This window comes from Coniophora puteana, assembly GCF_000271625.1.
Source record: "Coniophora puteana RWD-64-598 SS2 unplaced genomic scaffold CONPUscaffold_17, whole genome shotgun sequence".
Lineage (NCBI taxonomy): Eukaryota > Fungi > Basidiomycota > Agaricomycetes > Boletales > Coniophoraceae > Coniophora > Coniophora puteana.
This window is the reverse complement of record NW_006913069.1, coordinates 106,733-134,298: the sequence shown is the minus strand read 5'-3', so window position 1 is coordinate 134,298 and position 27,566 is coordinate 106,733. Positions and strand designations below refer to the sequence as shown.

At 57.2% G+C, this 27,566-nt stretch overlaps 7 protein-coding genes and 1 non-coding gene across 8 annotated transcripts; 4 read left to right on the top strand and 4 right to left on the bottom strand.

Moving 5' to 3' along the window:
• The first annotated feature begins 96 nt into the window (after positions 1-96).
• CONPUDRAFT_85429 (uncharacterized protein) lies at positions 97-3,504 on the top strand. The gene is made up of 7 exons (XM_007776341.1): positions 97-282; positions 405-478; positions 676-1,566; positions 1,629-2,499; positions 2,574-2,723; positions 2,784-2,923; positions 3,007-3,504. Exons 1-7 carry the CDS (start codon positions 171-173, stop codon positions 3,070-3,072), a joined length of 2,304 nt encoding a protein of 767 aa, XP_007774531.1. The 5' UTR covers positions 97-170; the 3' UTR covers positions 3,073-3,504.
• A 505-nt stretch (positions 3,505-4,009) lies between these two features.
• Positions 4,010-10,191, bottom strand: CONPUDRAFT_147281 (uncharacterized protein; the record flags this gene model as incomplete). The annotated part of the gene is made up of 23 exons (XM_007776340.1): positions 10,019-10,191; positions 9,892-9,955; positions 9,773-9,826; positions 9,677-9,712; positions 9,574-9,627; positions 9,365-9,508; positions 9,229-9,310; positions 9,122-9,178; positions 8,837-9,051; positions 8,694-8,766; positions 8,547-8,633; positions 8,432-8,473; positions 8,308-8,363; positions 8,107-8,234; positions 7,542-7,973; positions 7,276-7,467; positions 7,144-7,172; positions 6,545-6,972; positions 6,220-6,365; positions 5,722-6,151; positions 5,419-5,665; positions 5,165-5,358; positions 4,010-5,095 (listed from the first exon to the last, which is right to left on the bottom strand). The coding sequence occupies exons 1-23, from the start codon at positions 10,132-10,134 to the stop codon at positions 4,010-4,012; spliced, it is 4,392 nt and encodes a 1,463-aa protein (XP_007774530.1). The 5' UTR covers positions 10,135-10,191.
• Positions 10,192-11,554: 1,363 nt separating this feature from the next.
• Positions 11,555-11,971, top strand: CONPUDRAFT_159230 (uncharacterized protein; the record flags this gene model as incomplete). Its single annotated transcript, XM_007776339.1, has 2 exons — positions 11,555-11,887; positions 11,942-11,971. 2 exons carry the CDS (start codon positions 11,555-11,557, stop codon positions 11,969-11,971), a joined length of 363 nt encoding a protein of 120 aa, XP_007774529.1.
• A 50-nt stretch (positions 11,972-12,021) lies between these two features.
• CONPUDRAFT_85427 (uncharacterized protein) lies at positions 12,022-14,699 on the bottom strand. The gene is made up of 12 exons (XM_007776338.1): positions 14,522-14,699; positions 14,406-14,469; positions 14,296-14,349; positions 14,208-14,243; positions 14,099-14,152; positions 13,883-14,032; positions 13,688-13,823; positions 13,327-13,614; positions 13,087-13,271; positions 12,904-13,031; positions 12,399-12,830; positions 12,022-12,342 (listed from the first exon to the last, which is right to left on the bottom strand). The coding sequence occupies exons 1-12, from the start codon at positions 14,644-14,646 to the stop codon at positions 12,156-12,158; spliced, it is 1,839 nt and encodes a 612-aa protein (XP_007774528.1). The 5' UTR covers positions 14,647-14,699; the 3' UTR covers positions 12,022-12,155.
• Positions 14,700-16,181: 1,482 nt separating this feature from the next.
• On the bottom strand, positions 16,182-17,063 carry CONPUDRAFT_159228 (uncharacterized protein; the record flags this gene model as incomplete). Its single annotated transcript, XM_007776337.1, has 4 exons — positions 16,182-16,259; positions 16,311-16,398; positions 16,449-16,500; positions 16,550-17,063. 4 exons carry the CDS (start codon positions 17,061-17,063, stop codon positions 16,182-16,184), a joined length of 732 nt encoding a protein of 243 aa, XP_007774527.1.
• A 124-nt stretch (positions 17,064-17,187) lies between these two features.
• CONPUDRAFT_t126 lies at positions 17,188-17,261 on the top strand. Its single transcript has one exon. It is a non-coding gene; the product is annotated as a tRNA-Ile (tRNA).
• A 2,732-nt stretch (positions 17,262-19,993) lies between these two features.
• Positions 19,994-20,173, top strand: CONPUDRAFT_66358 (uncharacterized protein; the record flags this gene model as incomplete). The annotated part of the gene is made up of 1 exon (XM_007776296.1): positions 19,994-20,173. A coding segment is annotated over one exon (180 nt), but the record flags the coding sequence as incomplete, so codon positions are not given.
• A 644-nt stretch (positions 20,174-20,817) lies between these two features.
• On the bottom strand, positions 20,818-27,311 carry CONPUDRAFT_169518 (uncharacterized protein; the record flags this gene model as incomplete). Its single annotated transcript, XM_007776336.1, has 6 exons — positions 20,818-22,004; positions 22,058-22,443; positions 22,501-26,108; positions 26,351-26,419; positions 26,645-26,710; positions 26,774-27,311. 6 exons carry the CDS (start codon positions 27,309-27,311, stop codon positions 21,089-21,091), a joined length of 5,583 nt encoding a protein of 1,860 aa, XP_007774526.1. The 3' UTR covers positions 20,818-21,088.
• Positions 27,312-27,566: the final 255 nt, after the last annotated feature.

The window sequence follows — 27,566 nt, the reverse complement described above, 5'->3', positions numbered from 1 at the left end:
TTTTGGGGTGAGAGAAGAAAGAAGGGGTGTGGCCGAGGTCGGCGTGTGCCGATGGTTAGCCGAAACGGACGACTTCCCCTGCCCACCTCTGAACAGCCCACCAACACCACAGGCCCCTTGTCTTCCTCCCTCTCGGACACACCGACGACGACGACAAAGACAGCACCACCATGCCTGGCACACCCCCAGCTGGCTCCGTGGCCAATCCAAACGACACCGACCAGGTCGACTTTCCCAAGACACGCTCAAAGACACCATCGCCCACTCGGAGCGATTCACCAGGTATGTCTCTTTGCCATCGATAGACTTATTGACTAAAGTATTCTTTTCTTTTCTTTTCTATCCTTGTGTCTACACTTTGCACCTCGCGGCTCTCCTATCTTGCGTGTCTCACATTTCGTCAGAGCCATCGACATCAAGAAAGCGGGAGCGAGAGGTCTCGCTCGAGCCGCTCACCCCCAAGCCAGATAGCAGCGCTGTGAGTATGACCTGCCCCCCTTCCCTTCCTCCCTTCACTTTACTCGCACACCCTACCCTACCTCGTCCACCTGTCACCTTGGCTATCCAGGTGAATTAAACCCACCCTCTGCCTTTCCTCTACGTGTATCACCCGCCATGTGCTAACCTAACCTTGCCTCATCGCGTGTTCCTCGGACTGTTGGACACTGACATCAGCACGCGCCGGACACGAAGGAAAGGGACAATCGGCGCTCGTCCAAGAAGGGCCGCGTGATGCTCGACAGCACCGCCGAGGAAGATGAAAACCACGCCGCCGCCCGGCCGCCGCCGCGCTCACGGTCGCGCTCCAACACCCCTCCCAATGCCACCACCGGGTCCGGCTCGGAGAACCACGCTGACGAAGACGCAAGCGAAGACACGACCATGGAGCGGGGGACCGCGACGCCGCCGCCGGGCACGTCGCCGCGGTACGAGGCGCGCGTGCGCCAGATCAGCCAAGGTGTGGAGGACATCAGCTGGCGCCCGCTGCACACGCCCGGAGATGCTGATCGCGCACCCGAAGAGGGACCGCAGCAGTCAAAAGAACAGCAAGCGCAAGCGCAGGCTATTGAAGTCGATGACGACGTCACCGCCTCGGCCGACGTATCCGCGACGGGAGATAAGTTAGTGGCCGATGATGCGGCTGCGACGACGGCCACGTCGATTACGACAGAGGCGATTGAGACGCCGCTGGGAGAGGCGGCTGTTATCGCAGATGGCGCGAAGACGGTGCCGGAGCCGACGCTCGAGGTTGTTGGTGCCACTGCAGGCGATACGGACGATGTCGTTATCGAGAAGGCGCCCAGCGGGGCATCGACGAGGCGGCCGTCGGACTCGGACGGAGGCGAGCAAGAAAAGGGGCTCAAACGCAAGCTCGGGGATCGTGGGGTCAGCCGAGGCCCCCCTGAGAACGGGAGTGCTCCGTCGCCGTCGGTGGTTGAGCCTACCAAACGCGCACGCGATGATGCGGACAAGGACGATAATCCGAGGGAGGCGAAGAGGCTGACGCCGCCGCCGGATAAGAGCAAGGAGAAGCAAGAGGAGCCGATGGATTCGACGCCCAAGTTTGTGCGTGACTATGTTCGGTTTGTAGATTCATCAAGCTCACATTTTGTTATCTATCGATTTAGGGCGGATTCATGGCATACGCATCGACGAGCTCCCCATTCGCCTCCGTCAAGGGTCAAAACATTTTCAGGCCGAGCCCGTCGCCCACACCCTTATCGCCAACGCCTAGGACATCCTTCGCCTCCTCCCCGTTCCCCTCGTTCTCGAGCATATCGACGCTCGGCGAGCCATCCACACCCAAGTCATCCTTTGCAGGTGGCTCATCGACTACCACGACCACCACCTCGACAGCAACGAAGCGCACGGGCTTCGAAGCCTTCGCATCCAGCGGCGGGGGGTCGCCCTTTGCGAGCGCCGCGCGCGCCAAGAGCCCGCCCGTGTTCGGGAGCAGCTACTCGTCGTCGTCGGGCAAGGCGACACCGTCTGCGCTCGCGCGGAGCAAGTCCCCGTCGCGCCGCGGCTCGGCGAATGCGTTCGCGACGTATGCGTCTGGGGGCGCGCAGGCGTTTGCGCCCGCGCCGAAGCGCCCGCGCGCGGGGTCGCCGGCGGGCGGGTCGCCGCCGCCTGGGCTGGGGAAGAGGGGGAAGGAGGGGGTGGCGCTTGTGCTTGCGGGGGCGTCTGTGGGTGCGGATAATGGGAGCGGGAGCGGGGAGGATGAACGTGGGAATGGCAATGGCAATGGCAATGATAATGGGAGTGGGGAGGAGGGTGGTGTGCGTCAGGAGAGCGAGAAACAGCATGGTGAAGGGAGTGGCAGTGGCAGTGGCAGTGATAATGATGACGAGCGGGTGGGTGTGAGCGCGGGCGATGAAAGTGCTGCGGTGGCGGCAGGGACGACGTTTGGCGAGCGTTTGCGCGCTGAAAGGGACCGCGAGGGCGATGCGAGCGAGGAGGAGCGGGAGAGGGAGAGGGAGAGGCTGCAGGAGCAGGAGGGTGCGTTCTTTCTGTTGATCGCTTATCGCACGTGCTGACTCGACTCCTTCGCTTTTTTTCTTGTGGATGCACAGTCCTGACGGGCGAGGAGGACGAGGAAACGATCCACCAGGTGCGCGGGAAGCTGTACGCGCTCGCGGCTGAGAACAACTCGTGGAAGGAGCGCGGGACTGGTCTGCTCAAGCTCAATGTCCGGCGCGTGGACGGTTCGGCTGCGCGGTTAGGTGCGTTTTCTATCCTTCCTTCCCTTGTTCCCCTGGTGTGTGACCATCTATTCGATGCAGTGATGCGGAAAGAAGCGGTGTATGCTGTACTACTGAACGTGACGCTCTTCCCGGGCATGAAGTGCTTTGTCGCGCAGGATCCGCGTTATATCCGGTTCAGCGCGATCGAGGATGGGGTCACGACACATTATAATCTCAGGGTGTGTTTTCTCTCTCTCTTCGGATTCGCTTGTTGTGGTCTTTTGATTCTGACGACGGTGTTTTTGTGTGTTCTCTTTGTTAGGTGTCGAACGCCAAAATCGCAGAGGAGCTGCTCGAGGAGATCAACTCTTATATTCCTCCCGCCTGAGCTCTGGCTCTAGCTCTGGCTTTGGCTCTAGCCTCGAGCTTGAGCCTAATGGCGTCCAACGATGATGCTTTTTGATCTATCTACCCGAGTAATGCTAGCGCTGACGTCGATGCCGGCGCCTAACAAGTCTACATACAGACGCGGTGCATATGTAGACGCTGACGTGTATTGCGCACGTTCGTATATATATACGACGCTTTTACTGATGATGTTTTGTCTTGTCCATTTCTCTTTCTTCTTTTCTTTCTTCTTTCTTTCTTGCGTTCTCGCGCTCGTACTCTGCTCGCTTGCTTGTTTGCTGGTCACTAGCTCATGTCCTGTGTCTGGCTAAAACCGTTTATTTACTAGCTGACGGCGCGATTCTTTCGCTGCTGTGGTGTTTTCTGTCTTTGCTTGCGAGAGAGAGCGCTTTAGAGGGTTTGAGGTTTTTTTAAGTGCATGGCTTCTGAGCTTCGCATCTGGGGAGACGTAGAGAACTTTGACTTACATAAGAATTGAGTGTCGAAGGGCTGTCGCACTGTGGCTGGTCAAAAGTAATATATGTTACTTGTTCTTGCTTGTGGTGTGAATGTCATTTTCTCAGCTGTGGTGAGAAAACATCACAGAAAGATTATGACGCAACTCTGGATCTAGGAACTCGGACCGATGTGTGACACATGTAACAGTGTCACACTGTGGTCACAGTGCGTCACTCGCCTGCAGATCTCCCCTGCACGTGATCCGACGCGTGCAAGTGCATCCAGCGCCTCAAGTTGAACATCACAGTCACGACCAGCGTCGTCGACATCGGCAAGACACTCTCAAGCTCAACATCTCGTTATTGAAGACAACATGACGACTCCGAAAAAGATAGTGCACTGGGCACTGGACACGCCCATATCCGACTTGGGCTCCCCGTTCTCGGAGGGATTCTCCCAGGACTCGGACGTCGCTGGCTCTAGCCTGGCACGGCGACAACATTCGCCTCAGCCCTCTTCTCCCTCAACGGACTCTCCTCCTCCCGCTCCCCTGCGTGACCACCGCCCAGCCGCGGCAACACAATAGGCGTACTGATCCCCTCCGGCGAGCGCTCTCCCTCCGCACAGGCGTGCTGCCCAGCCCCGCCGGCAGCGAGACCCATCGCGCGCGACGCCGCCAGAACCTGCTTCTGCGTCTCCTCGGGGCTCTCGGGCGAGTCGCGCGCGAGCATGAGGATGCGGCTGAGCGGGCTCGGTTTCGCGGGGGAGTACGCGTGTGTCATGTGCGGTGCGAGCGTGCGTGCGCGGGGGAACGGGCGGGCGGGGGTCTGAGCTGGTGGGGCGAGTGCCGAGGGCGCGGGATCGGGTTCAGGGGCAGCTGTGACTTGGACCTGGGGGGCAGAGGGAGGGGTGTATCCATCGCCATCCGAGTCGGTAGCTCCGGGAGCGGGCACAGGGCCCACTGTTGACGGTGTCGTTCCTTCGTCATCCTCATCGCCATACCCAGCGAGCGGCGTCTCCGGTGGTAGGAGAGAGAACGGAATCGAGTTCGCGGGCGGGAGCGACGTCCGTGGCGACGGCGGCGGAAGCACGAAGCTCGTTGGAAGAATCGACTCGCGGCGCTTGGGCAGCTCGAACGCTGGTGCGCCCAGCCCAAGTGCTCCTGCTCCTGCGCTTACTCCATCCGCGCCCGCCAAGGCGGCGGCAGAGATGGTCTCGGGAATGACCTCCGTCTCATACGCCGGCTCGTGTCTGCTACTGATGCTAGCATTGGCATGGGCGTTGAACGCCGCAGACGAGCGCCGTCCCACAGTCCTCTTGCTGCCCCGCGCGCCCAGTCCGGGCTTAGCCTTGGCCTTGGCCACTCCGACGGCGATAGCGGGTGGCTTGGACTTGCGCGGGGGGCTCTTAGCGTGTGGAGACGCCAGCGCGGGTTTGGGGACGGGGGCGTGGCGACGCGATGTGCTCGCTGCGGGGGCAAGAACGGGTGCGGGTTGCGGAGGAGGGGAGAGCATCTGGTCGGCTTGGAACGAGCGTTTTTCGTCGCGTAGTCTGATGCGGTCGGTCTGTAAGCGGGGGAGGGGTGTGTGAGTTGGTTTCAAAGCGATCGAGTGGACGCGAGAGATAGAGCCTACCTCAAACGCAGCCTTCTCCTTCGCGAGCTTCCGACGCTCCTCCTCGATCTGAACGCGCAGGCCCGCGAGATCCTCTCGCGCCTCGTCTGCGCCGGCGTTGATGTCCCCGTCATGCTGGACTTGTTGCGCGCTGAGCTGCTCGTACAGCTCCTGCGTCTCCGCTGCTTGTGCCTGGTGGAGCTTTCTTGTCTCGTCTGAGAATTCATTCGTTATTAATATTAACTGCGTAGTGTCTTCATTAAATGAGAGCGCACCTAGCTCGGCTTGCAATGAATCAATGACGCCTTGTAAGCGTTCAGCTTCGAGGTTGGCCTTGGGCAACAGTTGTTCCTCGCCAGATTTGCTGGCTTTCATGGACCGCGTTGCCAGTTCGCCGTTGGCCAGCCGCTCGGGGAGATAGGCAAGCGTATCCTCAAGCGTAGTGAACATAGCCGCGAACCTGTCGTTCGCAGCACCAACAGGCGCAATCGGGAAAAGCTCGACCGACGTAAGCGGCTGAGGCTTCAACGCACATCAGCACCTCCCTCGTAAACATAAATCAGAGACCACACGCCCACCTCTTCCTCAGCATCACAAGTCAGGCTCCTCGCACTCCACACCACCCTCTGCAGCTCATTCGCAGACGAGATCACCAGCCGCCTCAGCCGCCCGTTCTCCTCATACAGCTGCGCCCGCGCCTGCTCCGCCTGCTCGAGCGCCTCCTCGTCCACCGTCCGCCCCTGCCACAGCACCTCCGAGCCGGTGACGACGTCCGCGTTCGCGCCGCGGATCGTCATGCCGCTGGCGGCGCTCGAGGCCGAGAGCTTGGACTGGGCCTCGGCGAGCTTGGTCCACTTCTCGGTCATGCGCTCGACGTCGCGCTCTTTCTTCTTGAGCTCGCTGGTGTGGCTCGCGCGCAGGGCCTGTATGGAGGTGCGTGTGCGCTGGAGCTCGGCGGTGGTGTGTTTGTGTGCGGATTCGGCGGTGTGGAGGGTGCGTGTGGTTGTGCTGAGTGAGGCGGCTGTTAGCGGTGTTGCAGAGGGGTGGATGAGGTGATGTGGAAGGAAGGAACTCACGCAAGACGGGACTTGTGGACGTTCATCTCGCGCTCTGCGTTGGCTGCCTGCTCCTTGGCAGAGCGGTGCATGGACGTGAGGCGTTCATGGTCGTATGTCAAAGTCCTTAGCTTCGTTGAGAGGTCCTCCGCTCGTGATATGTCGTTCTACACCCCGCATTCAGCACCGAACACAACGCCTGACGGCTGGAGCACGCACCACTCGTTGGCCAAGCATGGCCAACAGACACTTGGCTATGCGATCCGTATCAGTCTCCGAGAGACCTTCAAAAGACAGACCAGAGGAGCCCGTATATCCATGCGAGACGAGCTGTGCGTTGATGTACTGCTGTGCCTGTGCCACGGGTGAAGAGGGCTGTTTCGTCGGGGGATAAGAAGACGGCACCGGCACCGGCACCGGCACCAGCGGCGGAGAAGGAGAAGGACAGAGCAAAGGCGAGCACTAAGCTCGCCGCGCCCGCGATATCGATGAAGGCCAGCGTCGGCGCCGGCGCTGTCACGACGACGAGGCTGCGCGCGGAGAAGGAGAACAGGGCGAAGGCGGCCACGAGCAAGGCGGCCGGTGTGGATGCGGCAGCTGCCGCGGCGAAGGTCAAGTCCAAGGGGACCTCCTCTTCTGCGAGGCCTGCCACTGCCTCGTTGAAGAACAGCACGATGGCGAGGTCCACGGCGGGAGCGGCGGTCAGTAGGCTTCCGTCGCTCAAGGGTGCCAGTGGGCCGAGGAGGGTGCCGATTGATAGTGCGGAGGCTGCGCCTGCTCGGAGAGGGTGATTTGAATATTGTTTATCTTTTTCTTCAAGCTTTAGCTTTGTGGCCTCGGAACGTCTTATGTATGCTCGCGATTTCTCATCTTCTTTTCCTTCGATTCGACTCTATTTCCCTTCACTTAGATATGAACTTCATGTCACATTACAATGTACTGTACAATCATCTGGATATACTCTTCCTAGCCACCTAACGAATACATAGCAGCATAACGCAGCGAGTTAAACAATAAGATATACAAGAAAGAGCGCGCCTGATCAAGACTCGCCCCGCTCCTGCATGTAGAGCTTACGTTGACACCGCCGTGCGCATGAACCCCGCAAAGTACGCGTTCACGTCCTCGATGCGCGATGCGGGCGCGACCATCCCGACGTACCCGTCCGGCCGCACGATCACGAGCGTCACCTCGTCCGGGTCGATCCCGAACCGCTCGTACGCGCCGCCCCCGCGGGTCCGCGTCACGTCCATGTCGTCCGTCAGCACCCTAACGGTGCGGCACGCAAGGTCGATTGCGTCAGCAGGAGGGTCAGAGGCGGATGAAGAAGGAGAAGAACGCACTTGGACCAATGCGACCGCAGCACCTCCGGCAGATCAAACAGGTTCACCGCGCGCCCGTTCGTGCCCGCCGTAATCGTGATCACATCAAACGCCTCACCCGACCACCTCCTCAAAAAGCTCCCCGGGCCCTCCAACGCCCCCGCAACCGCGCGTAGCCTCTCCAATCGCGCCGGCGCCGGCGCCGTTGGCTCGTGCGCGCCGACACGCCCCGCAAACACGAGCACCTTGAAGCGCGCGTCGGCGGGGATCATGTCCTGGATGTCGACGGGGCGTGAGTCCGCCGCGCGCACGAACACGTGCGGGGGCATGCGCTGTCCGACGACGAGGTGCGCTGCTGCTACCGCGCACGCCTGGTGCCGCGCGTCGACGAGCGGCGAGGGGGCGTAGTGCACGCCGATGCCTGAGGTGAAGCCGCCGAAGATCTGGAATGCGCTGTTGGTTTTCCGAGGGGGAAGGGGGAAGGGGGGGAAGAGGAAGGGCAAGTCAGCGGTTATCCATTGTGATATTGTGGATGCGCCAAGATGGCGTGCGTGCGTGCAGCGTGTATCAGAAGAGGCAGGCATACCTCAAGAACTGCTCGTGTGTGACCCCGTCCTGGACCGCGTCCGTCCTCGGCTTTCCAGAGAACAGCGCGGAGAACTTCTTGTCGAAGTCGATGAGATCCTGTGCGTATTTCCGGCGCTCGAGCTCGTACTGGTGGCCAGAAAGACGAACACGCGATCAGCGGTTAGCCGTGGGTCAATGCAAGGCGCTATCGAGGACCTACCGTCTTCAACAGCGCCATGTCCGCCCATCCTCTCAGCACGTGAGTAATCTTCCACGCTGTGCGCCGTTGTATTTACATGAGAAAGGCAGACAACAAGGGTGTGAAAGGACGAATGGATGCGCACCTAGATTATGTGTATCGTTCATGCTCGCGTTCATTCCTTGGCCTGTGAAACACAACAGCAGTCATCGTCAATATCGGTGCTCACAATGACGTAGACGACCAGCAGAAATACCGACCTGCTTTGGGAGAGTGGGTGTGGCACGCGTCGCCCGCGATGAAGACGCGCTCGTGCACGGAGAACTTGGACGCTACGCGCTGCCCGACTACGAAGATACGAAGACGTTATCATAATTATGACAACAAGCTTCGAAAACGGGACGCACTGATGTATATCGTCCACCAATCGAACCCTTGCGGGTCTTTAAGAACGTACGGCAAAAACGTCTTCCTCGCGACCTGCCCACATCAACATCCATCCATGAGCCCTCAATCTGATAGGTCGCTTCTACAACAAAATCAAACGCACCGCCATCAGCTTCTCAGGGCTCATCCTCTCCCGATCCACGCGCCCCGTAGCGGGATCGAGCACATCGCGGTCCGCGAGCTGGATGTACAGCCGCACCTTGTCGCCCTCGCGCGGGATGACCATGCACGAGCCGTTGACGGAGTGGATCGCGGTTCGGTTGCGGATGTCGGGGAAGTTGGTGTCCGGGACCATGTCGACGACGCCCCAGATGTAGTCTACCGATACGCGTTAGCTTGATGCAATACGTGGGGGGACGGAGGCAGGGGGCAAGACAGGGAGGCACACCTGTTTGCTCGCCGTCCATGGAGATGTCTAGGGTTTTGCGGACCCATGAGTGGGCGCCTGGGGGGTGTTCGGTGAGTGGAATTGGGGAGGTCGGCGGGGCGGCGTACCGTCTGCGCCTACTACGAATTTGGCGTTTACGATCTCCTCGCGGCTTGGTGACTCCTCCGTCTCGAGGTGCTGTAACGTGACCTGTATCGAGTAGACTCAAAACACGTCCTCCAAGGATGTTACGACCGAGCGTACCTTGACAGCATATGCTGAGGGGTCAGACAGCTTCAATTCGTCAAACACCAGGGCAGAAGGCACGATCGGACGCTCCACAGTAACGCCCCTTTCTCTCATCGAATCCAAGAATATACTCTCGATAGCACCCTGGTGCAGAGTTATCTAAAGAGCACCGCGTCAGCTATAGATAGACGACCTCTACAACCTACGCGTCGCGTTAAACGCACCTCAAACGGGAAACGTGCAGTCGGCGCTGTCACATCCGGTGCACGACCTGTGCACTAGTAGGGTTGAGACGACAGGGCCTTCGAACGCGTGGCGGCTGCATACCTCGATCTCTCCTTTCTCATTCGGGTTGTAGAATGCCTGATCGACGTCCCATAATGAGGGGCTGCTCTAAAAACACGCACGCGAGGTTGTGCTTACGGCCACGTGCATTTGATTCCCTTCGCGAATGAGGCGATCGGCGAGGCCGTAGCTCTGAAAGCGTACCGGTGACGAGCTACGTGAGCATGGCTTGTGTAGACGCAACAGACACGACGTACCTGCAAGACCTCGATTGTCCTTGGCTGTATGCCGTCCGCCTGGCCTGCAGCTACCTTGGCTGGTCTGTCGCGCGTCCCACATCAGCGTCAACGACACCTGTCACTCCCATGGACGACTGCAACGCACCGCTTATCGACGACTCTGACGTTGACACCTGCGTGAGCGAGCGCGTTGGCGCACATGAGCCCCGCGGGACCCGCGCCGATAACGAGAACGTCGACAAAACTCTCCGCGGCGGACATGGCTGGGGTGTGACAAGGGTATAACTTGGAGGTGAAAAGGGGGGCGCAGAAGGAGTCGGTGGGTGAGCGAGAACACGGAGCTTGGGATTAATATTTATTGGGTGCACGGGTAGGGCCAAGGCCCGTCCGAGATCCGCTCTAGGATGGCTGAGTCGCAGCAGCTGGAAAGTCTCCGGCATGGCACCAGGCAGGTCAGCGATCCACTCTTGCGGTTTCGTGTGTCAGGCCGTCTATCCGAAGCCAGAACGTTTCATCCGTCTCATCTTGTTGTTGTCCGTGAAAACGCAATGCAGGCTAGAGAACGTTGAAAACGCGGCCGAGGCAGCAAACACCGACGCGACTAGATCCGCCCACATGACGTCTGAATTAGCCCCTGACCGTCGTACAACCTGGTTGTGCATTTCCTATCGACTGACAACTTGGATTGTTATCTTACAAGAAGTACAAGATAGGCTGACCCCAGTATCCATCCACCTTCTAGAAACAATCAGCTAACCCGAAAGGAAAGGCAACCTACACGAGCCTCCACGATCACGATGATAACGCGTCGACCTGTTTTATAAAGGCAAATCGTCCAACACGAAAGACGCCGAACAGATCGGACCATCCACACACTAAGGGCCTGTTCGGTTGCACGATGTGGAGATAAATATCGCGATATTTACGAGCTCACCTTCCTGTAATGGCAGTCGTGATCTGGGCACCTCAAATATGACGCTTTGGAGCATATCCCGCGTTCGGATGCGCAATATGGAGCAGAATATGACGTTGGCCAAACCAGCAAGGGGCTGCCATGGCCAGCCGCAATCTGGTGTTATATCGACGCGCGCCGTCCGCGTCATATTTTGGGCTAGCCAAATAATATCACGTGACTTTTTACGCAGCACGCGAATATCTCAATATCTTATTGCGCAACCGAACAGGCCCTAACACTTCTGCCACAAGTACTAAATGACGTCGCTCGGGACTGTTTGAGTTCATGAAGTACTGTACTAGTGCGCCCACAAGGCTTCCTCGACTTCTTGAACCCAGTCCGTCGAGGATCAATATTCGACTTGAATATCTCAAGCTAGTTTGTCCTTTTTCCTGACATGATCGCTCAATGCATGTGTTCCAGTGTCAGGATCCTCTCACTCGTCGTTCAATACACCATCGAAACGCTTTGGATTATCTTTGTGCTTTTTCGGATGCAGCAAGAGTGGTTGGCGCAAAATAAGTACTGGCAGCCGCGTTCGGAGTGTAGGGACATTGCCGCATCTCGTCCGCCTCCACCAGCGGACAGTCCGCTCGCTCGACCACCTTCGAGGTGGTACGTGCGTGGTAACACAAGCATGCCATCACACCGTCGTCAGACACTCTGCTAACCGCCTCTTTTTACCATCCATCGTCCTCCCTCCACGCAAATCTGCTCATACAACCAATGCCCCGCAAAGAATTCGGAGTACCTACCCGCTCCAAGCCGCAGAAACAACCTGGCGTACTCTCGTGGAAGACGGAGACACGTCTGAACAAAAAAGGTGTCAAGGTGGACGTGTTGGTCACGATGGAAGACGGCGAGCCCGTGGACTTCTACGTTTTTAAACCTCGCAAAGCGAAGACGGCGCGCTCAGCAAAGGAATCTCTTCTAAACCCGACCAGGAAGCCAACGGCGGCGACCTCGGCCGAAGCAAAGAAAACGGCAGGCGCCTGCGAAGTTGGGGAGGGCTCCAGCGGGCCTATCACTATGCTTGCGCAGACAAAGGGAGGCTGTCAGGTGAGTTCGTAGACCTCAACCTTTCCTCTCCTCTAGTCCTCAGATTTTAAACAGGTTCACGAGGAAGCAACCAGCGCGAAGTAGTATGAGATAGAGACGCTTGACAGCTTACTCCCAAACATACGCGCCTTGACGTTAGATAGATCCACAAAGTTCTTAACGAATGAAAGTATGTTACATGTCGATGCTTTGTACATGGCTTGTCACAACAGACAACCCAAGAAAATTCTACGTATTCGTGCTCTAGCTATGTGGGAATGCGTAAGCTTTATGCGGAGGCCTGCATGAACGCAGCGAAATAGCCCTCGATCCCGTCAATGGCGTACAGAGGTGCAATAGTTCCAACGTAGCCATCCGGACGAACGACGACAACAGCGCCATCTGGACTGATACCGAAGTAGTCGTAACCGTTGCCGCCCATCTTGCCCGTGCAGTCGACATCGTCGATCAAAACACTAAGACGAAAGCTTATCAGCAAACCAAGGCAGTAGAGCACAGCATTCGAGCATACTTTGTCCAGTGTGGCCGCAGCACAGCAGGAATATCAAGGTAATTCACCTCCTCCTTCTTCCCGTCCCAAATCGTAATAACCTCAAACCTGTTCTGGACCACCGCCCCCTTCCCGCCCGTACCGGGCGGCGCATACCTAGTGTAGAAGCTCCCGGGCTTCTCGAGGCCCTCGGCGAAGGCCCTCACCCGCGCCTGCTGCGCGGGCACGTTGTGGTCGCCCGTGAACACAAGCAGCTTGAACTTGAAGTCGGAGGGAAGCAGGTCCTGGAGCTCGAACGGCCACGCGTCCGCTGCGCGGACGAACACCTGCGGCGGGACGCGCTCGCCGATGACGAGCTTGCTCGCGAGCGCCTGGTGCGTGTTCTTCACGGCCACCGAGGGGCTGTAGTGCACGCCGATGCCGCTCGTGAAGCCGCCGAAGGTCTGGAAGGCGCTGCGAGGGAAGGAACAAGGGTGTGTTTAGAAACGCGGGGGTGCTACGAGGGTTTAGTGGGTGTGTGGCTTACCCCATGAATTCTTCGTGGCTCACGCCGTCCAGGTCTTGCTCGGTTTTTGGCTTGCCCGAGAACATGGTGGAGAACTGCTTGTCGAATGCGATGAGGTCCTGTGCGTACTTGCGCCGCTCGGACTCGTACTGCGCTCTCATTCAGCGATCGATCAAGCGATGAGCGAGCGCATGGAAGCCGTACCGTAGACAGAAGCTCCATGCCTGACCAGCCACGCAGGACAAAAGCGAGTTTCCAGGCGAGGTTGTGCGCATCGTTCATACTGGCGTTCATTCCCTGGCCCGCTTTGGGCGAGTGAGTGTGGCAAGCATCGCCGGCGATGAACACGCGGTTGTTGATGGAATACTTGGAGGCGACACGCTGTCCGACTTCAACGCCTGTTAGCCAATCTTCTCGATACCACGAAAGAAGGAGTAATCTCACTGATGTACAACGTCCACCAGTTGATCTCGTTCAACGGTTCGAGCTTGAACGGGTGCAGCGACTTCTGCGCCACCTCAAGCAGCTGCGGCGGACCCATCCGGTCCTTGTCCACCCGCCCCGTCTCCGGGTTGAGCACCTGCTTGTCCGAGAGCTGCATGTATATCCGGATGCGGTCCTCCTCCCGCGGGACCAACAGACACGAGCCGTTGTTGGAGTGAATGAGCGCCTTGTTTCTGATATCGGGGAAGTCCGTGTCGGGAACCATGTCGAGCACACCCCAGATGAAGTCTAGGGTGGAAAGGGAAGTACCATCAGATCGTTGTCTCGGTCGGCCGTGGAGCGGCGGCTTGATTGCGCTTACCAGACTGCTCGCCGTCCATGCTGATATCGAACGCTCTGCGCACCCACGAATGCGCGCCGTCTGCACCGAGGACATACTTGGCTTTCACGACCTCCGTCGTTGGTCCTTCCGTTGTTTCCAGATGGTCCAGCGTCACCTGCACATTATTGACCCTTGAGCAACCGGTGCGCGTGCTGAGACTGAGGAGGTACTCACTCGAACGGGATAAGACTGAGGGTCATTGAGAAGCGCTTCATCTGAAGACAGCTCAATCTTAGTTGGCACTGTCGATCTTTCCACCTCAACGCCAAGGTTCTTCATCGAATCCAAAAAGATCGACTCAATGCCGGCTTGGTGCAGCGCGAGCTACCAGACCAAACCACAACGGTGTTAGTATAGGCGCTCTCATTTGACCAAAACCGCCGTACATACCTCGAACGGGTAACGTGCCGTCGGCGCAGTCACATCAGGGGCACGACCGGTGCGCTGTCAAATCTAATCAGCACTCCGAACAGCACGGAAAGACGATTCAGTGGCTAACAATGATACCACCGTTGGGGCCCGGGTTGTAGAATGCCTGCCGAGCATCATCAGCGGGAACGCTCGAGTAGCGAACAAGACGGACGCACAGCCAGATGCACTTGGCATCCCTCCCTCAGAAGGCGCTCGCCGATACCGTAGCTCTGCGCCGATAAGTGAGCGAGGAATCTTGGGGCGGCGGAACGGCCGTACTACGTACCTGGAAGACCTCAATCGTGCGCGGGGAAATCCCATCAGCCTGCCCGGCAGTGACCTGGGCCGCCCTGCAACCATAATCAGCGAGCCGCGCACGTCTCCAGTGGAAGTGGTCCGCACCGTTTATCGATGATCCTGACGTTCACTCTCGCGTTCGCGAGAGCGTTGGCGGTCATGAGCCCAGCAGGGCCAGCGCCGATGATGAGGACGTCTACCTCGGACTGCGTAGTGAGCGTGGCAGGCATAGGTGATGGTGATGGTGGTGGTTGTAGAGATGCAGAAGAGATCGAGAGAGAGAGTAGTAGGTGTGTGTGTATCGAAGTGGGAATAGGTTGCACGCTAGGTTTTATACCGAGGAGATCAGGGCACCAAATAGAGTACTATAGGGGCTTTTTGCCTGTGAGCGTTGGGATATCTTTCGGCGGGCACACTCGGACACCAGGACAACCCCAGTGGTATATCGAAGAGACAGCCCTCATCCTCGAAAAGGACCAGTCACCAACAGCACGCCTCGCCTCCCGTACAATATCGCGGACGGAATCCGGTCAGAGGCGTTGTTCATGGAAGCGCAACACCCTTTTGCGGTAAGTCGAGCCGGGCCTGCAGGTCGAAGAGTGATGAATGTGTTCTAAGAGAAGGTGCGTCGACGTACCTGGGAAGCTTCTGCCTAGTAAGTAGCGTGAACTAAAAGTTGCGTGCTTTGCACCGCGAAGAAGCGCCCTATCACCGGCATCGCGGACGCGGTCAGGTGGGGGCCAATGACCGTACTCTGATCAACCTGCTCGAGTCGGGGTAGCCGCCTCACATCGTCTCGGCCGCCGCCAGGACCTAGAACCGCCAAGGATATGCAAAAAGCAGAGTCAGCAAAACTTCGACAATCAAGGGTTCAAATCGTGAGGATCAGCACGCAAAACGAGATATCCGAGAGCAGACGTGAGAACCAATGAGTAAAAGTCTAACTGACTTCCACGATCTACTCCTTCTGACACCTTTTAAGGAGGTTCATGAAGACATTTGGTGGGGAGACCGACATCGAAACAGGACAAAGCTTTTAATAAAACGTACACCTGAGAACGTCTGCGGGGTCCAGTTATCAGATATCCTTCCATGAGAGGCAGCTATGTTATCGCTGAGAAGAAAGCAAGCAAGCCTTCGTAAATCGTGGGAGCGTGTGAGAGCGTTCGAGGACTACTCCGAGGCCTGCTAAGCCTTTGATATGGTTCCAGACCTTCGATTCGGAGGCTGAGTGAGGTGCAGAGCGATGACCTCCGAAAGATGTTAGGGTTGGGCAGCGAAGTTTCCGCCGTGATCGAATTGCGTTCTATACGGCGAGTGATGCAGTCGATGAATAAATATGAGTACGCACATAGACTGAAGTGCGACACCGACGCAGACCGGCGCGTGGCTGTAATCAAGAACGTGACGAGACGCGTGTGACGTTCATACCAAGGATGTTCATGAACTTGTTCATATACGCGGCAAACTTCGTTCAGCGTCTCGAGCTCGGATAATCTCTTTGTCAGGAATGATCATTGGTCAGAGTCCACGTGAATACATGCTAAGCAAATGTACAGCTAAAAAGTAACAAAGTCAGTGCGTGCCAGGAACAAATTAGTAAGAGGGAAGGTCCAGGTCTCCACCTAGACCCTCCAGAAGCGTAATAGGGTGAATAATAAACGCCTGGAGAACGATGTGGTGTGAATAAAAACCACATATGGAGGAAAGGTGAAACGTACGGCGTCAAGGATTCGAGCAAGGATAGTAACGGTAGAAACCTCGGTTACACTTCTCCATTGAGAACGCATTGAGCCAAATCCTGGTGGCCGACACCCTCTTTGGTGGTCAAAATATCGTGAACCTGGCGGGATATCAGGTCACGAGCGTATTGGAAAACACGGGCACTACGTACCTCACGAGGAGGATCCAAGCCGAGATTGTTGGCACGCTCCCATCTCTCCAGACGCGTCATGCCGACGCAAGGGCCGTACTTGTACTCGCTGGCGACGTGTATGAGCACTGACATGCATATAGCCACGAAGATACTTACAAGTCGAATACGCGTAGGATTTCATGGTACTTCGTCTGTCCCTCCGCATGTACTGGAGAAAAGTCAGCCCATGTAAGTAATACAAGTGTCAGCCAACTCACTAGGATCCATGTACCCCATCTTCGCCTTGGCCGATTCGTAAAGTTTCTTGTATGGTTTGATGATCTTCAAGTTCAACGTCTTCAAGGGTTCCTCCTTAACCTTCACATCGAGCTCGTCTGCATCCTCAATGTCCTCCTCCTCCTCCTCCTTCTTCTTAGCGGCAGCTTGCTTTGCTTTCGTCGTCACCGGCAGCGCCTTCTTCGTCCGCTTCTTAACCGGGCTAGGGGCGACCTCGTACCTCTCCTCATCGGAGATCTCGCTCACTCGCGCATCGCTGTCGCTCGAGCTGTCGTCCACCTGGATGGGGGAGAGGGCATTGAATCTATTGGAAGGCAGCTCGACGAACATGCTGGCCTCCTCGCGCTTGAGCTTCTCCTTCTCGTCCTTGGAGCCGCTGCTCGCGCCAGAGCCTGTGCGCTTGGAGCTGCCGAACGACAACGTGCCTTGCTTGAGAGAGGCACTCCTTGTTTCCATAGTTCTTTGTCTCTTGGCAGCAGGTAGTTTGGAGGACATAGTAGGGTGTGGATGAATGTAGCTGGGAGACGAGGCTGCACGTTGGGGGAAGTTGTTAGGGGAAACGGGTTCATCTTGGTTTGTAGCAACCCATCATAGACGTTATACAAACACTTCTTTCAACGGCCGACTAGCTCAGTTGGTTAGAGCGTCGTGCTAATAACGCGAAGGTCTTGGGTTCGATCCCCACGTTGGCCACTGATTTTGTTGGCCTTTTGTGTGACAGGCTACGCTCTTTTCCTCTTGGCTTTTGTAACGTTTTCTTTACCCCTGCAACGCTTGAAGCACTTTCACCAAGTTTAGAATCCAGTGGTGAATATTTGAATGCCCTGATTGACTAAAAGCTCTTGCACAGAAGGGGTGAACGAGTTAACATCTCGAAAACATCAGAGCATTGACTTCAATGATGTGCGACTGGACACATACGCTCGAGAAATGGGGTTCGCAGTGGGTGGACGATCGTCGAAATCTTCAGTGTCCGCCTCTGTGCGGGTTCAGCACAATGTTCATATTCTCAGGAAGAGCGGACGAGCTTTTCCCAGGGCGGCATACTTGCTGTCATAAACCTATAGGACGTCAATATGAAGCACAACGCTATAAACACACATGAGCGAATGTGGCGATTGACACAAATTTGGTAGCATTACAAAGACGGAATGCATACCGAGAAGGCATACTCATGTGCATGACATAGCCACCTGTGAATTTCGACATACTATCAGACCGGCTTGTACGTAGTGAGGGAAGCGCGTGAGCTACTGATACTAAGTACGTCCGCAGAACGAGGATTTGGAGCTGTCCTGAATCTCAATGTCGACATTGAAATGTTCCCGCTCGCCTCGACATCTCTGCTAGGTCGATTATCTGCCATGCGTCTGGTGTGGAGGATCAACTGCGCAATGAAGATGGAATGCAGGACCCGACCAGGGCTTGAGATAGTCAGTGCGCAGTTAGCACAATTTCTCTCTGAGTATCTTTGAATGCGTGCACGTACAGTCCGAGAGTCAGGGCCAATTCCTCGCTCTAAAGGGGGTTAGCATTCAAGATTGTGCAAGAGAGAGAGCACCCTCACATGTTGACCCATAGCTATGATGACGATTATTACGACTGAGAAGGGGTGGCACATAAGGATGTACCCAGAGGACAACGGTGATTCAAACTCACCAAGTATCATGATGTAGTAGATGATACCTGAAATGTCTGTCAATCATGCCGCTCGCCAGGGTGAGTGATGTAAGTAAGCCTACCCTCAATGGCAACAATTCTGATCATACGAGACAAACTGCGAGTTGTTCTGTCTGTAAACGCGTGGCTGTTAAACGTGATATATAGGCCGATGGACGTAGACTCACATATCAGAGAAAACTTCAATAGAATGAGGATAATGCAAACTTTCCCGTTGGGATAGTAAACAACAGTTCTAGTCAGGCTTTTCAGACAACGCACTCGAATCTCCTGCAACCAGCATTATCCACCCGAGCTGAAGCCACAACCTGTTCCACTTAGATGGAACGAGAAGACAACCATCGTAACCCTCCAGCGAGTAAACTGTGGCAGAGCAGAGAATACGTCAGACGGGCAGATTATCAGGACCATCGTGGCTCACTTTGGATGGTTTCCTGAACCTCAAACGTGAAACATATGCCTGCAATGGTCATGACGACCCAAATGCTAACCAGAACCGCTTTCATGGAACGATGAAGGTCCCACACGGCCCATGCACGGACGAAAAGAGTGACTGACCATATGTTTTAGCTAATGAAGTACGAATAAAAGACTGGTCGTACTTTCTGATATCGCCATGCCGAGTGTGTTTGTATCTACAAGCCGGTCAACAAATGCATCTTTCCTCGGCAGGGACGGATAGTCTTACAGAGAATCGCCGCAATTGCCTGCGAACTACAGCCTCGGGACCCAAATCCGGATTCAAATGCCACTGAAGGATTGTCGTCTATCTTATACGAGGCAAAAGACCACTTACAGTATTGTAGTTCGAGTCCTATATCGATGAAAACCTGGTACCTTGTCCACAGGTACAGAACTTTCATAAGCGAGAGACGTGCGCGCCATATGTACGCGATCTCAAGGTCGAGCAACCTGATATAATCATACACCTTGATCGTCCAGTTACTTCATTAACCGATAAAATCTACTTCATTCAAGAACTTACGGTCACAGTGGTCGCTGCAACTAATAAAGAAGCTTTCAGTAACGTCGACCCACAAGAGTCACAAAAGCGCTTACGGGCTAAGTACTGTAAGCAAGGACGTCGTTACCGTTGAACCCTTTACGATGACACTGGCAGCATCACTTACCGTAACAAGCTGTTCAACGCGAAAATGCTCAATCAAATCATCGTAATCCATCCCCGGTGTAGAAGTCATGGTGAGAAGGGGGAACAAGGTGAGGGGTGGGAGGGAGCTTCTAACTCAGTTACGCTTTGCAATAAATAGCAATTGCCAGCCGTACCAATGCGAATCAATAACGTGATGGCGTAGTGCATCGTACACCTCACCTCGGACGTTTAGAGTCGCGTTGGACATTTAGACAGCGTCGGACCTGGTTGGAAAATCAGTTCGGAAAAGATCCAGAAAACATTTTCCGTTGTGCCCAGCGACTCGGAACGCTTCCTCTCACGGAAAGTCGAACTGTCTAAGTTTGACGCATACGTTAGCAGAGGTCAGCAGCCTACTTTATATGTCCCGCCCAGGGTCGATTTCTTGCGGGATCGGTTCGGGGATATGAAGGGATCTGATTGTCACTACTATCCCTCGGTCATAATGATGGCAAGAGTCAGGCGCGCTTGGACAGGCGCCGGACCAATTATGTCGGGGCATGTGGGAAGGCGGATTGGCCCCTGTTTTGCGATACCCCGTCACTCAAGGCAAAATCAAAAGCATAGCCGACTTCCGGAGGTCTGAGCTCAAGCTTATGTCCCCTTCGGGGTGACATACGTAAAAATTGGAACGATACAGAGAAGATTAGCATGGCCCCTGCACAAGGATGACACGCTTTTCCAGAGTGGTAGACCTACGGGTCTCAATATTTATTGCTCCTTTTTTTGCCTGAGTCGACGTATACAAGCTTTTACACCGAAAATTCTATTTTGAAGCAATTGCCTTCCTGTGCCGCCATAGTCACTGAAGTGATGTCAAACACTACAGGCAAATGCGATAATTCTGGACCCGAAAATAAGGAGGAAAATGCACTGGAAAGTAAATACTTTCCTCCATATTTCCCTTTGACCAATAGAGGCCGAAAAAGTTTCATGTTCCAGTGAATTTTCAGGCGACAAAATCAAGCTTACCTTCCATTTATAAACATTAAGCGCTGGCGGAGATTCAACTCCTGCTTCAACCTGCCTTTTTGGGCCTCTTTGCGCACCAGAAAATGATAACTTTCCGCGTGCTTATTCCTAGCCCGAAAATCTGTAGGAAGATGTTTACTTTCCAGGTCATTTTCCTGCTTATTCTCGGGCACAGAATTAGCACATTTGCCTGTAGTGAAACCTACTCATTCAAAGAGGGCGAAGCCGGAGCATGACACTCTGAATTCACGATCCCTTGTGCAGCCTGATGGCATGAGCCCTTGTTGACGTTCACTGCAGAAGATGGTCTCGTTCAATGTAAGGAAATAAAGACTTGAATGCGCTGTTAACAGTATTCTATAGGGAGTCCCAAGCTGAGGATGTCGGCCGCGGGGGCCGAAGCCACGTTCCGCCAATTGCCATTTACCAACGTTTTCCACGGCACCTCTTGGGGGTGTTCTAATAATAACCACCAGCATGAAACTAGCACTCGAGTGGTATAATTGACCACGCTTGCGTACTGCAGTTATCAACGTTTGTTCGTCAACCTAAGCAAAAAAAAAACCTCCACACGACAAATTGCGCGTATAGAACAACGAAACGATGATGAGAAACTCGAAGGTGTATGTATCAGTACCGAAACCATCGTAAACAGTAAACATGACAGCATTGAGCATCGAAAGGCGTCCAATGGTTTGATTACAGGCCTCAGCCCATTTCAGGCGGGCTCAGCAGCGGAGGTATACCACCTCCACCTCAGTACATCAATCTTCAGATCGTCCACGTCCATCGCCATCGACCCATCATCGCCGCCGTCGGGCCGCTCGCCGCCCCTCACCACTACTGCCTCCTTCCCTAGGCTGATGTCGTCTTGCGTGAGGTTTCTGCGAATTGGGTGCAGGGTATGCGTTCGTGGAGATTGTATTGGCGAGGTAGAATCTGTCGACAGGGCTTGTTCTGGAAGTTGCGAAGGAGTGTCGGTTAATGGTTGGGATGGAGGGTTCTCCTTGGAATAGGAATCGGAAGGGGTTGGTTTGGAAGTGGCAAGCGTTGACGCGGTAGCTGGAGACGAGTCTGCGTCCTTCGAAGGCTCAGATACAGGTGCTATTCCGTCGGAAGAAACTTGGGGAGCTGAGGGTTCTTCGGGCGGATCAATGAAATCCTCCTCGATTTCGCCAGGTTCCGGACTAGATACCTTCTTCGCCGCTGGAACAGGGGGCGCTGTGGCCGTGTCTTCTGGGGGTTTGACTTCGGTTGTATCCTTGACCTCGGACGCCTTCGGAGCTTCAGACGTTGACGCTGGAGGCGAAGACCTCAACGGCTCTGGAGGGACAGACACAAGCGTCGACAACGTGTACTTCCCGTCTTCGCCCTCCACCGGCAGAATGACGTACGACTCCTCGGCAGCTTCGAGTACGATCGCTTTGCCCTTGCCCTTGCTGTCAGCGATCGTTTGCATTGCCTCAACAGACGGCGCTGGCGACCCTGAGTCGTCCACTTCCATCGGCGCTGCCTCTTCTTCTGCGTCAACCTTCCACCGTTTGCGAGACGAGGGACCAGCTAGCACATCATCCGAGGATGACGAGCCTGATGAGAACAAAGCAGAAGTGATGATCTCCGGGTCATATTTATACCTTCATATCCGTTCCATCAGTAACGATGCCTCGATAATCACGAAGAGACATACCCAGCGCTCTCTCCCTCCTTCGCAGCCCCAAACACAACCGTCCTCGCCGCCATCCGCCTAACCTCGAGCAGCAGCTCGGCGTCCGCATAGTCCTGCTGACTGTACGTCTGCACCTTGATCTGCGTTTGGCTTCTGACCTTACTCGCTGAAAAGTCCTTCGCGAGCGGGTCCCGATCCTTCTCGATACGCCTCCGTTTCCGTCTCCCATTCGAGATATCCTCAAACGGATCCAGCGTGATCGGCGACGACGTTGACTCCCGGTGTCCGTGCGCAAATATAAGCGACCGCGGCGGGCTGAGCACCTCCGCACGGCGCTCGGCGTACTCTGCGAGACGCTGGGCGCGGTTCCGCCGTCCCAGACCGAGACCCCTGTGTGCCGTGTTTGGCTGGAAGTCAACATGTCAGCAAAAGGTAGTATCAGAGTATGTGCCCCAAATACGAACCTCAACAATCTCAGCCCTCAACACCTCTATCCCGCTCCCGTCGTGCCCCCATCCCCAGCCCGCACTGACCACACACCTCCCGTCATCCTCCGGCGTCGATTGAACCTCGCCCTCGTCCACGCCCGTATACTCCTTCACGACCACCACGTCCTTGTCCTTCCCTTCACCGCCCTCGACCCTCTTATCCTTCCCTTCCTCACCCTCCTTCCCATTCTCGTCCCCATTGCTCGGCGAAGACGCACAGCTCGAGTGTCCCCAAAACGCCCAGCCCCAGTTCCCGACGAACCGATTCGTCCACACGTTCGACCACGGCCCCTCGCTCTTCGCCTGCCCGTCCGCCCCGCTGAGCGTCGGCAGCGCAGGGGAGGCACCCGGCATCCCAGGTCCCGTATTGGCGTTGACATTGCCCCCACTGCCGTTGACATGCCCGTTCGTCTTCCCGTTGACAGCAACAGCACTAGCAGCCTTGCCCTTCCCACTGCCATTCCCATTGACCCCACCCGCATCTCCGCCATCCGAAAGCGGCGACGGCGACGACACCAACGGCGCCCCAGGCACAGACCCCACACCCCCATCCTCCCCATGCATCGCACCCACCTCCTCCCAACTCGCGCTCATAATCGTCCGCACAAGCGCCACCTCCAGCTTCAAATCCCTTCTCTCCCTAATCGCGCGCGCGAGCGCGCTCCACGTCAACAGGCCCGCGTGCACCGCGCACGTCACCAGATCCGAGTCGTCCGTGTACACCCGCCGGCGGTACGCCGAGAGCGCCGCGGGCGGCGGCAGGATCGCCTGCAGCTGCGCGAGCACCGACGTGCCCGGCTGCAGCGCGTGCGTGAGCTGCAGGCCGTGCGGCGTCTGGATGATCCGGTTCGCGACGAACGGCGACGCGAGCGGCGGCGGCGGCAGGAGCCCGCCGCCCCACAGACAGTCGATGTGCAGCCGCTGCCGGGGCAGGTGCGCGCTGGGAATGATGATCGTCACGCGCACCTCGGTCTGCCCTGGCATCTGCTGCTGCGCGCGCCGTTCCTTCGCCGACTCGTCCGTGGGACTCTTGCTCTTGCTCTTGTCCTTGTCCTTGTCCTTGTCGCCTTCTTCCTCCGCCTCCGACTCGACCTCCACATCCGGCAGCCTATCCGGCCAATAAAACGGAAACGGCGTCTTCGGCCACACATACGTGCCCAGGCTCACATGCCGCATCCCCATCCTCGCCTCGCGGTCCTTGATCCTCTCCGACACATGGTCGATCGACGCGAGCACCTCCTGCTCGAGCTGCTGCAGCGTCTCGGGGTGCAGAATCAGGCCCTCGTCCAGCTGCTCCGCCGCACCGGGCGTGTACACCATCCTCGGCTCGCCGAACCCGTTCACAGGCTGGGCGACGGGAACGCCGCCGAGCACGGGGTTCACGCCCATGCCCATCTCGAGCATCATGCGCTCGCGCGCCGCCGCGGCGGCCTCCAGCTCGGCGACTGACGGCCCAGGATGGCCGGGGTGATGGTGGCCGTAGGGCGGAATCCCAGGTCCGGGGGGCATCATCCGCGCCGCAGCAGGATGCGCCTCGCGCTCGCGCTCCAGGTGCTGGTGCTGGTTATGATGCTGGCGCTCCCGCTGCATCTCCTTCTCCCGCTCCCTCATCATCTCCCTCTCTCTCATCATCTCCCGATCCCGCTCCCGGTCCGGATGGCGCTCGCGCTCGCGCATCTTCTCGCGCTCCTTCAGGCTGAGCTGCTCCCGCATATCCCGCATCGTCGGCGACTGCGCGCGGCTCTGCGGCAGACTCTGGATATGCGCGCGGTCGTGCTCCCGCTCGCGTTCGCGCTGCCACTCAGCGGCCATCATCTCGCGCTCGCGCTCGCCGGGCACACCGCGGTACATCCTCGACATCTCCTTGTCGTGCGGCGGCAGCCCACGGTGGTCCCCCATCCCGCCCATACGATCGTGCGGATGCCCGCCCATCGCGCCAGGTGGCGGCGGCGGCGCCAGAGGACCATGTGGCGGCAGACCACCGGGCTGCGCGGGTCCGAACCGCTCTCTCGACGACGACAAAGACGAAGGTGGAAGCGTGCTGTCAAACTCGCGCTGCATCCCGCGCTCGCGCTCCCTCTCCGCGAGCTTTTCACGATGCCGCATGTCCCTCTCCCACTCGTGCTCCCTCTCCATACCACCCATCCCCACACCCATCCCCATCCGCTCGCGCTCGCGTTCCCCGCGCATAAGATCCACGCCCGGACCGACAATCCCCATCCCAGGCCCGACACGCCCGCTCTCGCGCATAAACTCCTTCTCGCGCCTCCGCTCCTCGCGCTCGCGCTCGCGCAGCCGCATGTCCTCCATCTCCCACTCGCGCTGCTGTTGTTGCTGCTGTTGATGCTGCTGCTGCTGTTGATGTTGCTGCTGCTGCTCCTTCCTCCTCTCGCGCTCCCTCTCCCTCTCCCTCTGCTCCCACTCCCGCTCCCGCTCGCGCGCCTCCCACTCCGGATGACCATTCCCAAGCCCATGCGCCGGGAACGGACTCTGCCCCGGCCCCGGCCCACCCCGCTGCTGAGCGATCCCGTGCCCAGGCGGTGGCGGCGCATGCGGATGCGGCGAGGGCTGCGAGGACGGATGCGGGTGGGAGAGGGGCAACGGGCCCGGGTGCACATGCGAGCCAGCGTGTGGCGGTGGAAGATGCCCCGAAGGCGGAGGCTGCGAGTGTCTGGGATGCGCCGACGGATGCGAATGGCCCGGGCCAAGCGACGGCGGCGGCGGAGGCTCTGCGAACCCCATACCGCCAACGCCTATCCCTCGGCTGCCTGGTCCGTGCAAACCGGGCGGACCAGGAGGACCAGGCGGATGCTGCCCGTCGGGCGAGAAAGGCGGCGGACCATGGTTGCTGAGCGAATGGCGATGTGTGCGGTGCGCGTGCGCGTCTCGCTCCCTTTCTCTTTCTCTCTCCCTCTCCCGATGGCGCATATACTCCGCTTCCTCCTTCGTCTGCGGAAGCCCGAGATGCGACTGGGAGTGCGAATGCGAATGCGAATGCTGTGGCGGCGGCCTCGCAGGATCAAACACCAGCGGATCCATCGCGCGGTCGCGGTCGCGCATCTTCAAGCTATCCCGCTCCCTCGACCGCTCTCTTTCCATAGCTATGCGCTCGCGCTCTCCGCCGTTGAGATTGGGGTTCAGATTCGCGTGGTGGGCGTAGGGGCCTGCACCAGCAGGGCCACCAAGGCTACCCATGGGACTGGCGTTGTTCCTATCGCGCTCTCGCTCCCTGATCCGCTCCCGCTCGCGTTCCCCGCCAGGGAAACCGTATCGTTCTCTATCACGCTCAATCCGCTCCCGCTCGGGTGGGTAGCGGTCTCGTTCGTGGGCGTAGCGATCCATGCCAGAAGGGGGAAGGCCTCTGTCGCGTTCTCTGTCGTTCATTCCGGGTGGTGGAAGTCTGTCGATGCGTGCAGGGCCAGGAGCACCGGGACCAAGTTTGCTGATAGGCGGCGAGTGCGACGGAGGGAGCGGAGGTGTAGAATGGGAATGAGAGTAGGAGTGGTGGCTGTGCGTTCCAGGGCCTTGCGCGTGCGTGCTTTGAGAGAGAGGATGGGGTCCGTGATGACTAGGTGGGTGGTGTTCTACAACAAGTTAGCGACATATCCAAGCAAGCTGAAGTACAGGAAAGACGGAAAATTTCGTATGAATGGAATGAAAGGGGGGCAGATTGATGCCGAGTATAGATACAGGGCACGTTATGCATATATGGGGATAAAGAGCTGGAAGCCGGAGCGAACAGCACTCGTGATCGCGGAGAAGCGGTTCGTGTACGAAAAGAACGGGTTTGGGATGCTAAACGCAACGAAGAGGGTATGATACGTACCTCCACCTACGTTTATGCTTCCCGCGTGGTCTGAAGGAGGACGAGATAGTGGCGGAATCGGACTGCGGTCTGCAAAACACCAGGTCAGTATTCACATCACATCTCATAAGATATAGGTATAGCAATGGGAAGAGAAATGAGCGTGATGCGAGTTGAATGGACGCAATGCTCCAAGCAGACACGATAGTGGACTCCCTCAACCACGTGGACGCGGATTTTATCAAGAATGTCACGTTGAAAGAGGTGAATGACTGAAAAGCAGCATGAAGCGAAAGCACGGAAACGTGAACTCACCCGATGACGAAGTAGACATCCCACCTGGAGCGGCTAACCTCTGCACGACCGGACTGCGTTCAAGGCCTGAGTGGCAACGAGCCTGAATCAACGTCCAAAACGCGAGCACAGATGAGTGAAAACACACACCTGGAACTCTGGTGATACTCCTGCTGGACTGGTGGTGCGGGGGTCGACCTGGTTGTGATGGTGCAGCAGCGGATGATGCAGACGGAGTGAGAAGAGGCGAGGACCCCGGAGCCGAGTTGCGGGCGGGACCCCAGGAGGGAGGGTGCTGCAGCGAGGCCATGGCTGGTGATACATTGTCGTGTCCACCACTGCCACCGCCACTGACATTGCCCGAGTTGGATGACCTGAAGCGGAGGTGGACGTCTGGCGGGGGAGGCTGTCCTGGGCCCGAGCGGGGAGGGAGAGACGCGGGAGGGGGGTATGAGGACGGGGATGTGTTGGTGGGAGGCGGGGCAGCGGAGGACGGGGGCTGGGACGAGGGCGGGGGGTACGGGTGGTTGTAGGACGGGGTGGCTGAGGATTGGGAAGGCGGCGCTGGGTTGTTGGAGTTTGTGTTAGGAATGGGAGGGGGCTGGGTGGGATTGTCGGACTGGGAGAGACGCTTCCTGTGACCAGGACCCTGGCTGGGTGAGTCCTGGAGGAGGGCAGCGACGTTCATCGGGTTGTCGCGTGTTGAGTGTGGTCGTGATGATGGAAGGAGGAGGAGAAGAGAAAAGAGAGGAGGTGTGGGATGGGAGCAAAAAGCGAAGCGAGGCGAGGGGAAAGGGAAGCTAAGCCAAAGGGAAGGAACGCGGCCTCAAATGAATCACCTCCCGATCGAGATCTGCCACGCTCATCCTCCGATCATCAGGTACACAACACTTGGAAATAAAACGTCACTTTCCTATGTTCCAGCAATTCCTCGTCTTGCACA